The sequence below is a fragment of the Salvelinus fontinalis genome, chromosome 6, assembly GCF_029448725.1.
Source record: "Salvelinus fontinalis isolate EN_2023a chromosome 6, ASM2944872v1, whole genome shotgun sequence".
NCBI classification, from domain to species: Eukaryota; Metazoa; Chordata; class Actinopteri; order Salmoniformes; family Salmonidae; genus Salvelinus; species Salvelinus fontinalis.
Window position 1 is genome coordinate 53,355,119 of NC_074670.1, and position 16,027 is coordinate 53,371,145.

Consider the following 16,027-nt stretch of genomic DNA (forward strand, 5'->3'; position numbering starts at 1 on the left):
TTCAATGGTGCCCTGTTCCTAAGAGCAAACAAAGCAAGAAACAGATCTTGACTCAAGTTGCGTGACACGGAGCGCCCGCTCCCTCTGGTCAGAAGAATACAAACAAATATCACAAGTCCGCTACAGGTTACCTTCACTGATTCAACTGCACCCAACTCCTTTCTCACCCACCCTGAAACCACAAATGGATCTGCCAAAAGACAAGGATACACTTTCTTAAAAAATGTAAATCCTACTGGACAAGATTCTTCTTTATCATGTCCATTGATCGCCAGGCTCGGGTTCCGAGCTCTTCACCACACCTTCTACCTCACTTAACTCGCCCTCATTCACTTCCATTTCACCTCCAGAACTCGGTCTGGTGCACCGCTCACTCTGTTTTCACTTGACACCACTCTTCTTCTTCACCCCATCTCCATTTTTACCACCATCTTCCTCAAATAAAAATCCAACCCCTGCTTTCCTCATACTTTCCTCTTCTTCCTCTTTTTCCCCCTACATTGCTCCTCAAAAATCCAGCTCTCTGTGTCCCTGTCCCAACATTCCTCTTCTCCCGACTTTGCTTGCGGCCCAGTGGCAGTCCAACTTAACTCCATCTCATAATCATCCTGCTCACCTTGGAAAAGTGTATTCTCCGGACGCCAACATTTTGAGAGCATGAGCAGTGGCCACACACAGAAAAACGACCCCCAAACTCAACTCTGTTCTACTACCTTCGTGGCTGAAAACCTTCAGCTCTCTCTTGGTTCTATGCAATTTGGCTTCGGTTCGTGTCCATGCACCATATGAACTACGACCCTTTCTCTGATTCATTTCTGTTACACCCAGCAGCTCAAGGTGATCAGCCCGGACTCAAACTTGCCACAGTGCTGCTCATTAACCTAGTGTCTTTGCATATACATAGCAGAGGAGGCTGGTGGGAGGAGCTATAGGAGGACAGCTTATTGTTTCAAACCACGTTTGACTTGGTTCCATGTTTTCCATTGTCATAGAAGTTCATAAAATTGCTCAGTTGAGTTGGTTGAAACTAATCTTTTCCACCACGTGTTCTTTGCCTTGAAACTAATCTATTCCATGCCACCACGTGTTCTTTGGCTTGAAACTAATCTGTTCCATGCCACCACGTGATCTTTGCCTTGAACAGAAGAGGTGCCATACTGTGTGTGGAGAATGTGAATTTATCATAGACATTCATTATAATTTTCATTAACTAAATTCCTGTCCCTATTTAGTCTTACGTTGCATTAAAATGTGTCTAATTTTATTATCAAATGATCATCAATGAATGAATTAGTCAAACGTTTTCTTAGAAATGATTACATTTAAGATAGCACATAAAAACAGCAATAGAAACAACACAGACAGACAACTTTTTATTTGAAAATAACATCACATTTGACAAACGAGGTTGAACCTTTGAACACACATACAATCAGAGTAAAAACATTCACTTAAAAAAAAGACACTTTAAAAAGATAAGAGATACTCATGACAGCCAAGCATTAGGATGTTGATATGTCACAACCAATCCATGTTCAATTTAACTGTCACAACTTGAGTTAGAAGATTTGTAGAACTACTATTAAGTGTTCACTCAATTTAAGTGCTGCTTTACAAAAAATAACAAACCGAGGTCCAGTCAGTAGAACAAGAATGTTCCCTACAAATGTAGTGGTCCCTTTTCCAGTTGTTTACTACAAATGTAGTGGTCCCTTTTCTAGTTGTTCACTACAAATGTAGTGGTCCCTTTTCCAGTTGTTCACTACAAATGTAGTGGTCCCTTTTCTAGTTGTTCACTACAAATGTAGTGGTCCCTTTTCTAGTTGTTCACTACAAATGTAGCGGTCCCTTTTCCAGTTGTTCACTACAAATGTAGTGGTCCATTTTCTAGTTGTTCACTACAAATGTAGTGGTCCCTTTTCCAGTTGTTCACTACAAATGTAGTGGTCCCTTTTCCAGTTGTTACACAACAACGCCATATGGTTATCTCAGCGTGACATCATTCGAACAAATTCTGTAAAAAGAGAGAGAGATCATGACAGAAAGAGAGTTAAATGAAAAGGAGACATGATTATCCCATACACAGACCAACAAAAAACCCAAGTCGCTGCTTCTAACAAATATAAATCAGTACTGAAGTTGAGCATACACACACACACACACACACACACACACACACACACACACACACACACACACACACACACACACACACACACACACACACACACACACACACACACACACACACATCTCTCACCCTCAAAGTCGACCAGTCCGTCCCGGTTGAGATCCACGTCTCGGAGGATCTCGTCGATCTCTCTGTTGGTCAGCTGTTCTCCCATCAGCTTCTTCATAGCCTCCCTCAGTTCCATTATACTGATCTGACCATCACTGTTAGCATCAAACTGTGTGTGAGAGAGAGAGAAAGGGACAGAGAGAAAGGGGGCTAAAGTGACAGTTACTCACATTGAGAAAGACAGCAACCATCTCTGTAAGCTTTGAAACCACACAATCTGAGAGAGAGAGAGAGAGAGAGAGAGAGAGAGAGAGAGAGAGAGAGAGAGAGAGAGAGAGAGAGAGAGAGAGAGAGAGAGAGAGAGAGAGAGAGAGAGAGAGAGAGAGAGAGAGAGAGAGAGAGAGAGAGAGAGAGAGAGAGAGAGAGAGAGAGAGAGAGAGAGAGAGAGAGAGAGAGAGAGAGGAGAGAGAGGAGAGAGAGAGAGAGAGAGAGAGAGAGAGAGAGAGAGAGAGAGAGAGAGAGAGAGAGACCTCCTTGAATGCATCTCTCAGTTCTTTCACTCCGATCATGTCTGCTGTCTCTGCCAGCATCTTTGGGCCCATCAGCTCCACAAAGTCCTCAAAGTCTAGTTTGCCGCCACCTACAGACCACATAAAAACATTACTACTATTACTCATGGGTACAATATGTCTTTCATTGCCTAAATATTCCTTGATTTTGTGTTTCCTTGGTTCATAATTCATTGCAATAATCAACCTAAATTCCGCCATAGCACTCAAGAGTTTCAGATATTCCATGACTCTGTGGTTTCCGCTGTCTCGTGATGATGACATCCGACTCACAGATGGACTGGCCCAGCTCGATGAGCTCCATCTCTGTGGGCATGTAGCCCATGGTCCTCATGCACTCTCCCAGGTCCTTGTGGCTGACATAACCATTCTTCTTCCTATCAAACTCCACAAACGCCTCGCGAAGCTCTGCAAACACACAGGCACGCGCATACGCACACACACACACAAACATACAAGTACACTCACAAGGTAAGAATTAGAGAATGTACATTGTAAAACATGTCATGGTACGATTCTGACTGTGTGAGATAGAAGGGGAAAATCTACCTTCAATCTCCTCTGGTCGTAGGTCCCTGTCCTGTTGGAGGTAGCAGAGGAACTCACATAAGCAGACTGGTAGTGGCACATGAACACACACACACTGCATCACAAACACACACACGCACTACATCACAACCCCACGAGACGTACGACGACGACAAAATCTGTTTGCTCATGTACCCGCGACAAGACAAGCAACGTACGTGCATGTTTTCATGTTGATACAAAAACTGCCGTCAAACACACAGATGTAAATCTAAAGGTCAACAAACACAAATTGTTCAACCACTGATATTAGAAAATACACAATGGGCCTCAATCACAAAGACAATGGGAACCAATCAGCCAAAGGTAGAAAAAGCAGGAGAGAAAAGAAGAGAGAGAAATTCTGCCATTTGTTTTTGCTTGATAAAATCTACATCTTTTTGCTATGGTATGATTAATTTAATAGCAGAGGTGGTACATGTGATTTGTAGCGTGCCAGTAGACACACATTATTAGAAAGAGTAAACCAGGATGCCTTGCAAAGTTAGACTAAATATTATATCTATCTAGTACATTGCTTCTAAAGATATAATACAGTATCAGTCAAAAGTTTGGACACACCTACTCATTACAGAGCTTTTCTTTATTTTTACTATTTTCTATATTGTAGAATAATAGTGAAGACCTCATCACTATGAAATAACAAATATGGAATCATGTAGTAACCAAAAAAGTGTTAAACAAAACAAACTATATTTTCTATTTGAGATTTTTCAAAGAAACCACCCCTTGCCTTGATGACAGCTCTCATGAGGACCGCCACAGGAAAGACCCAGAGTTAGCTGTGCTGCAGAGGATAAGTTCATTAGAGTTAATTGCACCTCAGATTGCAGCCCAAATAAATGCTTCACAGAGTTCAAGTAACAGACACATCTCAACATCAACAATTCAGAGGACACTGCGTGAATCAAGCCTTCATGGCCGAATTGCTGCAAAGAAACCATTACTAAAGCACACCAATAAGAAGAAGAGACTTGCTTGGGCCAAGAAACTTGATCAATGGACATTAGACCGGTGGAAATCTGTAATTTGGTCTGATGAATCCAAATTTGCGATTTTGGGTTCCAACCGCTGTGTCTTTGTGAGACGCGGTGTAGGTGAACGGATGTTCTCCGCATGTGTGGCATGGAGGAGGAGGTATGATGAAGTGGGGTTCTTTGCTGGTGACTCTGTCTGTGATTTATTTCGAATTTAAGGCACACTTAACCAGCATGGCTACCACATCATGCTGCAGCAATACGCCATCCCATCTGGTTTGGGCTTAGTGGGACTATAATTTGTTTTTCAACAGGACAATGACCCAACACCTCCAGGCTGTGTATGGGCTATTTGACCAAGAAGGAGATTGATGGAGTGCTGCACCAGATGACCTGGCCTCCACAATCACCTGACCTCAACCCAATTGATATGTTTTGGGATGAGTTGGACCGCAGAGTGAAGGAAAATCAGCCAACAAGTGCTTAGCATATGTGGGAACTCCTTCAAGACTGTTGGAAAAGCATTCCAGGTGAAGCTGGTTGAGAGAATACCAAGAGTGTGAAAAGCTGTCATCAAGGCAAAGGGTGGCTACTTTGAAGAATCGAAAATGTAATATATATTTTGGATTTGTTTAACACTTTTTTTGGTTACTACATGATTCCATGTGTGTTATTTCATAGTTCCACAATGTTGAAAATAGTAATAAAAATTAAGAAAAGACCTTGAGGTGTGTGTCCAAGCTTTTGACTGGTACTGTATATCTGACCCTAAATCTACACAGATTACATTGTATGAGCCATGTTTGTATTATGGACCCAGTAAAATACTTTCACAATACATAAATCACTGTAGTAACCAGATTATTGGGTAGTGTGTGTGTGTGTGTGTGTGGGGGGGGGGGGGGGGGGGGGGGGGTTAGGAAATGTAGGTGGTTTAGTGTAAGTAAGACCCTTGGACATATAATGTGAATTGTTTACTGACACACACACACACACACACACACACACACACACACACACACACACACACACGTCCACACACTGTAGGTCGTGCCTGTTTTGGTGTAGTAGGTCATTAGGTTGAGTTTGTTTGGTGGCAGAGAAATATAGGGAGAGACAGTCTTTCTCTTTACTATGGATGTTCTTCTTGGAATCTCCCTGTATGTGATAAACACAGTGCAACACCACATCAAGGTTTGGTTGGACTCCTCTCTGCCTGCAGTATGTACTTTATATAGCACGTTTGATTGGTTGTCCCATGATGAAAATGAAATGATTGTGGAGAGAATGTTATGTGGTGAGAAGGAAGGGAAGATGATCATGATGTGTGTGTGTTGGTGTGTGTGTGAATAGTTTAGCATGTAATTGTAAGTGTACGTGTGTGTGTGTGATTGAGTATGCGCTTGCATGCATGTGTCTCAGTATGTGTGTGTATGTGTTCACTAGCGTGTGTACGTACGATCTGGCTGCTTGCAAAGCCCTGTTTGAGGAAGATGCAGGCGGGTCCCACGATCCTGTGTAACACGGTGCAGTTCTGGACCAGTGCAGACAGTGGCACCTTAAATTCCTCGTCTTCACCCGATTCCTCCTCACCCTCCGCCCGGGGCCCCTCCGGGCCCCCTGCCCTCCCCTTACCCCCCTGGGGCCCGACGGCCCCCTTAGAACCAGAATCATCCAGAACTAGTGAACCCAACAGTCGTTGGTTTCACACTCTGTTTCCCTCTCTGTCTGCTGAGGTCTGACAGCCAGCTGTCCACATACTAGTCCTCATGGAGATACGATGTTACATCAGCAAACAAGATAGGACAGGATTGGCAATCTCTGTCAGACTTTTAGAAGTTTAACTCTATCTACATGACAAGCCCTATCAGCCAGCAGACCATCAGCTCAATAAGTCTAGCTCTCTGTTTATGTGCTGGTCTGTGTATTGGTTACAAGGAGCTATGCTTTCCCTCCATCTCTCACTCTCTCATCTATCTCTTTCTCTGCTCTGTTTCCGAGGCTCAGTCTTGGCTCAGAGTTGGATTGGGGCGTTCATTCTGGTAAGTGTTCAGACACTCTGCTCAACTCAGAGACTCAACACAGTGTTACATAACACACTTACAGATTACATCTAGTCAATATGATAATACCAGAGTTGTGTTTAGTTACAGTTTTTCTTAACCTGTGTACAAACATTTTTTGGAAGTGTGGTTAAACTAACCTACAGCAAACCAACAATGATCAAATGCTTAATTAAGTACATTTGCAGAATGTCTGATAAGTTTCTTGCCTTTATGCCTGGATTGCATATACTGTATTAGACCCAGTTTTACAAAACTGTAAATACAGTTGTCATCAATGAATGCAATATTCAATGCAAAGTGTTTTGTTTACAGAATATTAACATGTTTTCTTCAGAAGAGAAAAGGTTGCAAATGTGTTCACGGTTTCTGGCAATCAGTAAATACGACGACACAATATTGGAAATGGAAGGTACAATATAGGGAAAGCTCTAGGCAACAGAACTGTCAAATTTGTACGTTTTTTTACAACATTGCAGATATGCAGAAAATAAAGTGGAGTTACTTCTAAGGGACTTTGGGTTACTCCTAAACATTCCCACTGTGTAAAAAGTGGTTGGATCAACATTGTTTCCACATCATTTCAACCCCAAACAAATCTATGTGATGATGTGGAATCAACGTGGTAAATCAATTTGCCAATCGTTTTTTTTTCACCCAACTTTGAACCGAAATCCAATGACATGGGTAATGTTTTGTTGTTGATTTCACTTTGAATTCACATTAATTGACAGCTCAAACAAATGTGAATCAAAACTATACGTTGAACTGGGGTCTATGCCCAGTGGGTTATGACCTTCCATTATAGAGCTTTACTTTGGTGTGGATTGAGGCCTATACATTCAAATCAGTTGTGTTCTCCCATTGTATTCACCTTCCTTATTTCTATTGGGGATTGTGTTTCTTCAGCCGATGGAAGGTACAGTACTGAATACATGGCCTTGGATTGTGTTTCTGCAGCCGATGGAAGGTACAGTACTGAATACATGGCATTGGATTGTGTTTCTGCAGCCGATGGAAGGTACAGTACTGAATACATGGCATTGGATTGTGTTTCTGCAGCCGATGGAAGGTACAGTACTGAATACATGGCATTGGATTGTGTCTCTGCAGCCGATGGAAGGTACAGTACTGAATACATGGCATTGGATTGTGTCTCTGCAGCCGATGGAAGGTACAGTACTGAATACATGGCATTGGATTGTGTTTCTGCAGCCGATGGAAGGTACAGTACTGAATACATGGCATTGGATTGTGTTTCTATAGCCGATGGAAGGTACAGTACTGAATACATGGCATTGGATTGGGAAGATATTGATGAAGGATTCCTGCGCGGTGTGCTTATTTTCTATTTTCTTTTTGATCAGGAATAATATTGTATTTTCCCATTATTATGCACCTTTTGATAGTTGTGTTTCCAATTTTGATCTTCATGATTTAGTGACTGCAAAGCAAATATTTTGATCACTAGAATCAAAAACGACACACACTAACTTTCTGCTTTGTCAGCTTAGACTCAAGAGAAATTCATGTTTGTGTTAATCTTTTTGCAGACAGTCATGTTCTTTTGAGTAATGTATTAGCGATTGTGACAGTAGCATATAGAATTGATGAAAATATTTAAGTTTTGAGAAGGCATTTACTGTTTTTCAGTGGGCCACAGAATTCTGTGTCTTGAGAACACTTAAAAAAAAATCAACAACATTGATCTATAAAAACAAAATGCTTGTATGCGCTTGAGAATAACTGTAGAATCAAACTCCACGTCTGGTACAAGATTGATGTGGTTGTTGGGCCTGCCCTTTAGGAAACACAAGGATAAAGATCTCTGGGGAGTAATACTGCTTATCAGGCTCGGAGATAATCAAAGAAAGATCTCCATTGTACAGAGATGCAGAGACATTATGCATATAAGTGAAAAGGAAACGCCATAGATTGTCTCTACTGGCGTTTTTCAGAATAATCACGTTGAATGGTTTCAGATCAATGTTGTTTAAAAATGCACAGCACCTATTCAAAATTGAGTACTTTGCAGAAAAAATACTTATATTTATACTTATACTTATACTTATATTATATTTCCAGGATATTACACACATCAACACACAGACAAGGAAATAGCAAGCAAGCAAAGGCTTCTCTCGTCCCATATCTTTAAAAAAAAGCAAATAACTGCTCTTACCTTCTTCATTTTGTTTTTCATGGATGGCTTAGTATAATTTCCCATCCCTTTTCCTCGGAGTGTGAAGTAACTCTCCTGACCCTCCTTCTCTTTTCCCTCCCTCTCTGTTCTATTCTTCTTGTTCCTATTTTTTCTCTTTCTCTCTCTCTTCCCCCTTTCTTTGGAGTTCCAAAGGTCCCACCCGAGATTAGAGTTCTGAGGTGGGGTCCAGGAGGTCCTATCACCCAGTCACATCGTGGTCTGAAGTGATGTTCATATCAGAGATGAAACATACAGTAGAACCTCTAATCCACACTCAGAAGATCCTAAATCCCATAAACAACATCTTGATCTGGGTTTAAGGTCGCCTAAAACAAACATTAACCTAGCCCACTTCTATGTCTGAATAGAAAAGAGTTCATGTGGTACATTACTCTGTCCCTCTCGCTCCAACTCACTCATCAAGTCTCAATTTGACCCCTTCTTAAATCCCCTATCTCTCTACCCCTCTCCCTCTCTCCTTCTCTCTGTCCCTGGAGCAAGGCTTGTTACTCCATTCAAATGACTACATCTACGTAGGGGGGTGAGATGCAGACAGACAGACAGAGAGGGGGAGAGATAGACAGAGAGAGGGAGGAGAGATAGAGAGAATTAGAGGGGACAAACGCAAGGGATTTAAAAATTCCTATCACTCCATTTCAGATTAAAGGGAGAGATGGAGGGGTAAGAAGAGAAACGGATAGAGTAAGGAGATTGAGAGAAACAACGAAAGGGAGAAATTGAGGGCAGGTTGGAGAGAGAGGTGATACAAGATGAAAATAGATGATGAGGAGGAGGAGTGATGGAGAGAAAAGGATGGAACATTCAGAGAGACAGGGAGAAAGAAAATCAAACTGGTCATGAGATAAAAATCTACGGGAAAGCAGGAAGAGAACAAGACAAGAAGCAGAACAGAGAAAGAAACAACAAATGAGCGAGGAAGAAAAGAGCCAAGAGTGAGACTGATGCTCAAACAGCCTGGAAGCAAGCTGCTGTTTTGGACTACCATTAGATGTGTGTATGTGCGTATGTTAGAATCACACACACCATTAACTGTATGCGTGTGTTAATCATATCCTAACCAAATACGCACATCACAGGCGACTGCTCTAATTGGACTGTTTTTAAAATCAATAAACACATCTTCATGCTTTCCTTGGATGTCAAATATAATATTCTCTCTGATTGGTGCATGATAAAAGCATTACAGAGGTTCTAATCCGAGCTGTAAAGCTGTCTAATCCAGAGACACAGGACATAATATCAGACACTCCAGGACAACATTTAAACTGTGTTTCTGTGCAACAACACTGACTCACATGACTAAATAAATACTATGACTACTGACGGGAATTACATGCCGTATAAAGAGAGAGAGAGAGAGAGAAAGAAAGAGAGACCGAGACAGACACAGAGACAGAGAGACCTACAGGATTTATTTATTGTCAACAGGGGCAGATGTTAATATACGGTAGCCTGACTTTGTAAAGCTTATTACTAATGCATACCATTCTCCTCATGATGAACCTTGGGGGCATAAGGCTAGGGGTTAGGTTCCATAGACGCTCGTCTAAGGTCAGATTTGTGTTCCCCCCCCATATGGTTAAGGTTAGGTTTGGGAGAAGGTAAAGTGATGCCAGATCTATGCCCATTGGTGCCTAGATGGCCCCAACTACTATCCAGAGTGTGTGTGTGTGTGTGTGTGTGTGTGTGTGTGTGTGTGTGTGTGTGTGTGTGTGTGTGTGTGTGTGTGTGTGTGTGTGTGTGTGTGTGTGTGTGTGTGTGTGTACGTGTGTGTACGTGTGTGTACGTGTGTTGTATAAATAACATTTGTAGTAGGATATACATTTTGTGACATTCCATGACCACTCAAAGATAAGGCTTACCTGATGTAACTTGGCATCAAATTCTGCCAAATGTGTGTGTGTGTAGTTTGGTCATGTCCCTCTCTACCCCTTCCGTCTCTCTCTCTCTCTCTCTCTCGCTCTCTCTCTCTCTCTCTCTCTCTCTCTCTCTCTCTCTCTCTCTCTCTCTCTCTTTCACACCCATTCAAACCCAGACGTATGGTGATAGTAGCAGATAAGAAGTATGAGTGCCAAGATTAACTGAGTGACAGATGTCTGTTACAAGATCAACTGACCGCTTTTCCTCTATACTTTTGGAGACAGACTTGGATTTAGATCAAACGAACATTTTGGCTCATGTCATGACGGAATCTTTAACAAGTACTAGGTCAGTACTAGGGCAGTTCAACACTGCAGTGTCAATTTAATACCACTAGAGGACAGCTTCTGTCCAAAATATAGTACAAAATATAGTACAAAATATAGTGTTCAATAAGTATTTGGCAGAATTTAAAGCAGCAATCAGCAGCTGAAACAACAAAAAAGTGAACTCGCCGTACTGTAAAAAAAGGTAAAAAAGTAAAAAGCTGACGGATGGGGCTGGAGAAATATAACAACTCTCAAATTCATAGACCGAGCTATGGATGCAAGGACTGACCATCCATGATATCAAAATGATTGTTTTAACCATGTTTTCAATATAGTGTTTGTTTACATTTACTTTGTTAACAATCATTGGAGTAAAACAAGCTTATATTTTGGGTTCTGAAGCTCATTAGGCATTTAGAAGTTGTATTATTCAAGAATCAATGGGTACATATAATTCATTTATAAGTCACAAAATGTATGTAGCAACTGCAGATTGCCACTTTAAAACCACATTGTATTTTATTTATATAGCCACAAGGGGAAATTTTCCTTGCTTAATAAATAGGATCTCTACAGATCGGTGTCCCACCCTCGGGACGGTTGAGCTAATGTGCGCTAATGTGATTAGCATGACGTTGCAAGTAACAAGAACATTTCCCAGGACATAGATATAGCTGATGTGTCTAAATTCTTGTTAATCTAACTGCACTGTCTAATTTACAGTAGCTATTAGAGTGAAAGAATACCATGCTATTGTTTGAGAAGGGTGCACAATTATGAACTTGAAAATGTATGAATAAACCAATTAGGCACATTTGGGCAGTCTTGATACAACATTTTGAATAGATATGCAATAGTTCATTACATCAGTCTAAAACTTTGCACAAACACTGCTGCCATCTAGCGGCCAACGTCTAAATTGCGCCTGGGCTAGAATAATTCATTATGCCCATTCTCTTGCATTTCAAAAAAGATGATACAAAAACAAAGCGCATGTTTTTTTCTCTGTATTATGTTTTACCAGATCTAATGTGTTATATTCTCCTACATTAATATCACATTTCCACAAACTTCAAAGTGTTTACTTTCAAATGCTATCAAGAATATGCATATCCTTGCTTCAGGGCCTGAGCTACAGGCATTTAGATTTGGGTATGTCATTTTAGGCGAAAATTTAAAAATACTTAAGAGGTTTTAACTATCCTTTTGTGGATTTCAGGTGTTCACAAGGAAAGAAGAACAAGATCTCTCTCACTCACACACACACACACACACACACACACACACACACACACACACACACACACACACACACACACACACACACACACACACACACACACACACACTGGGTAAATCAGGACTAGTCCCAGGACAAGTCTGGTAAACAACACTCATGCTGTTGATAGGATAAACATTGTTGCAACCACTGCCATTAAAACTGATTACATATCTCATTGATATTTTATTATTGATCATGTCAATTAATCATGTCACTCTGTTGGGTTTCTAGTTCTGTGTGTTCTGAACAGTATCTGATCTGCATCAGGTATCAGTATTAGACCTCTCTGTCACACGACCAGTATGGGTGTCAGCTCAACCCCACAACAACACACACGCACGCGCATGCAAGCACATGCACACACACACTTTGTTTGCTCTGCATGCCTACAGGACGGAGTGTGTGGTAAGTGTGTGTGTATTGAGACAGACTCAGGTAGACACGCATCATGTAACCTGACTCTTACCCCTGACTGGAAGTAAGGCTCTGGTCGCTATGGTGATATGCGTGTAAGAGCCGGTAATTCTGTAGATGTATTGTGTTCTGATCAGGTGTCAGATACTGATACTAGTATCCAGTTACTCAACTTGTCAACTACAGGAACTCTGCAGTGCCTCAGTGAGTCAGAACCAGAGCCAAATACGGGCACAGAGGAGAGCAGGCCAGGCCGGATAGGCCAGGCCAGGCAGGACAGGCCAGGCCAGGCAGGACAGGCTAGGCCAGGGGAGAGCAGGCCAGGCCAGGCAGGACAGGCTAAGCCAAGCAGGACAGGCTAGGCCAGGGGAGAGCAGGCCAGGCCAGGCAGGACAGTGTAGGCCAGGGGAGAACAGGCCAGGCAGGACAGGCCAGACCAGGGGAGAGGGGAGGAACCAGACTCCTGAGGGCAAACCTACTGCCCCCGCCCCAAGACTCTGAAGCGTACTGTTTGGTGTTTATTACTCCTGGGGCTTAAAATGATATCTGTTACGAATTATAGTTTCCTATTGTAGCAGATGCCAATGAAGAGCTTAAACCCTCACACACGCTACCACATAAACCCTGAACACAGATAAACAACACAACTCTCTTAGCATCAAGGCTAACACTTAAACATGGGATATAGGATAAGCAGCTACCTTATAGTATGGGGACAGAGTCAGCGTATTTATTTGGAGTAGGGAATTTCAATCAGGACCTTGGTAGATTGCAATCGTGCCTTGGATGGACGGACACACGGACACACACACACACACACACGGACACACACACACACACACACACACACACACACACACACACACACACACACACACACACACACACACACACACACACACACACACACACACACACACACACACACACACACACACACACACTGCTAAAGAAGGCCTATCCCAGGGCAGACCCGGCTCTTACCGGTCCAAATGCTGGGTCCATTATAGGGAGCAGGTCTATGGACTCCATCTCTTCCTGCTTCTGACCACTCGTCTTTATCACATCTGCCACCTTGTCCTCCACATCCAGGTCCTCCTCTTCCTCCTCTTCATCCCCTGTACCTCTCTCTCTATCTCTGGGGAAGGGGGTGGGGGTCTGGCTGTACCTCCTACCATGGGGGGGGTTGACTCCAGCCGCTGAGACTTCTGAGTCTCCACTCTGCTCAATGGACTGCCTCCTCTGCTTAATCTGCTGTTTCTGAACCTTCTTACTGATCGCTGCTTTTACCTGCATGGGGAAAGTACAGGTGAGAGATCCATTATACCAACGTTGATACTGATAGTCAGGAACTGAGTCAGATCCATACAAGTGTTTCATACAAACTAAGAAATGAATCAGATATTATTATTTCAAATTGAAAAATAATTGACTAACGAACAAATTGGTGTTTGAGGTAAAAGTCACAGGTAAATTCACAAGTATTCTTCATCAATTAATCTTTTTCTCTTAATTTTATCCCATAACATCTGACAAAACCCTAAAGATGAACTTTTTTCATATACCGTACCTGCAAGGTGATCCCTATCCCCGCCCCATATCAATACACTCATCTTTTCACCCTCAACTCCCCTCCCCTCCCCCTACCCCGAAGGTTATACACACACACACACACACACACACACACACACACACACACACACACACACACACACACACACACACACACACACACACACACACACACACACACACACACACACACACACACACACACACACACACACACTCATTTATATACACACAATATTATCTTAAACTCCAAGAGATGCTAAAACCTCTCATAACATCTATGTTTGTTCACTAGAGTTAGAGAGAAATTAGTCAAATTTAAAAGATAATAAAATTATACATTGTGTAATTAATTCACATGAAAACAAACCGACACAAACACACCCATACACACAAACACACACCTGTTTTGCGCTTTTCCCGTGTTGCGAGCTCATCCCTGCTGAACCACCTCCTCCGGCGGAAGAATCCTTCGGAATGATCATGAACATCTCGGTGTTGTTTTCTTACACGCTCTATCTCTTGCTCCCCCTCCCTTTCTCGCTCCCTCTCTTTCTCGCTCTCACTCTCTCTCTCACTTCCTCCCTCTCCTCTCTAGTTTTCCTAGTGGATTTTTTTAAACAGACACTTCAAACTGACTAGTTCTGTATCTATTAAAGTCACTTTGTCTGGACTCTTCTAATTTCTGCTTTGACTTGCTATCTCTCTCCCAAGTTTAAAATCAGAAAGTAGCTAACTTTTCCTAAATAAAATTGTTCTCGCTTTGTACTCCCTTGATTTCCCTCCCCTTCTCTTTACTCCCTTTCCTCTGTCTCTATCCCTGTTCAATGGTTGTTAGTGCGTGCCTCTCTCTATCTCTCGTCCTGTTTGTCCAGGTGAGGGTGTTTTATCATCATGTGTCCTGAAACTCAGGGATTGAGTTCCTGCCCCTCTCTCTCTTTCTCTCTCTTTCTCTCCCCCTCTCTCTCTCTCGCTCTCTCTCTCTTCCTATCTCTCCATCACCCCCCCCCCCCCACACACACACACACAAACACTTTGTCTCTCTCTGTCCATCCCCCTTTTCCCTGTCTCGTTGTCTGTCTGTGATCGGTTTTGTGTAGTGATAAGTTGTGTCTGCCCAGGCCCTGGCCTTTGTTGGAACGCTAATTGGATTTTCATTGAGGTGTTCAGGTCAGCCTTTCAGGAGGAGGGAAGGGGGGATGAGTACAGATTCAAACATGACATGTCATCACCATCAAACATGAACATGCATGCATGGATAAATACATCATGTAGGCATGACTAAACACACACACAGTTGAGGGTACAAACACACACAAACAGTACCAGTCAAAAGTATATACACACCTACTCATTCAACGGTTTTTCTTTATTTTTACTATTTTCTATATTGTAGAATTATAGTGAAGACATCAGAACTATGAAATAACACATATAGAATCATGTAGTAAGCAAAAAAGTGTTAAACATATCAAAACATAATTTATGTTAGAAATTCTACAAAGTAGCCACCCTTTGCCTTGATGACAGCGTTGCACACTCTTGGCATTCTCTCAACCAGCTTCATGACGAATGCTTTTCCAACAGTCTTGAAGGAGTTCCCACATATGCTGAGCACTTGTTGACTGCTTTTCCTTCACTCTGCGGTCCAACTCATCCCAAACCATCTCAATTGGGTTGAGGTCAGGTGATTGTGGAGGCTAGGTCATCTGATGCAGCACTCCATCACTCTCCTTGGTCAAATAGCCCATACACAGCCTGGAGATGTGTTGGGTCATTGTCCTGTTGAAAAACAAATGATAGTCCCACTAAGCCCAAACCAGATGGGATGGCGTATCGCTGCTTAAGGCTGTGGTAGCCATGCTGGTTAAGTGTGCCTTAAATTCTAAATAAATCACAGACAGTGTCAC

The 16,027-nt window shown here is 42.3% G+C and overlaps 1 protein-coding gene across 1 annotated transcript; it reads right to left on the minus strand.

The window, feature by feature from the left end:
- Window positions 1–1,358: 1,358 nt before the first annotated feature.
- On the minus strand, window positions 1,359–14,968 carry LOC129858120 (calcium-binding protein 2-like). The gene is made up of 7 exons (XM_055927095.1): window positions 14,522–14,968; window positions 13,530–13,835; window positions 3,358–3,388; window positions 3,082–3,216; window positions 2,770–2,879; window positions 2,261–2,408; window positions 1,359–2,014 (listed from the first exon to the last, which is right to left on the minus strand). Exons 1-7 carry the CDS (start codon window positions 14,606–14,608, stop codon window positions 1,989–1,991), a joined length of 843 nt encoding a protein of 280 aa, XP_055783070.1. The 5' UTR covers window positions 14,609–14,968; the 3' UTR covers window positions 1,359–1,988.
- Between the last annotated feature and the right edge of the window lie 1,059 nt (window positions 14,969–16,027).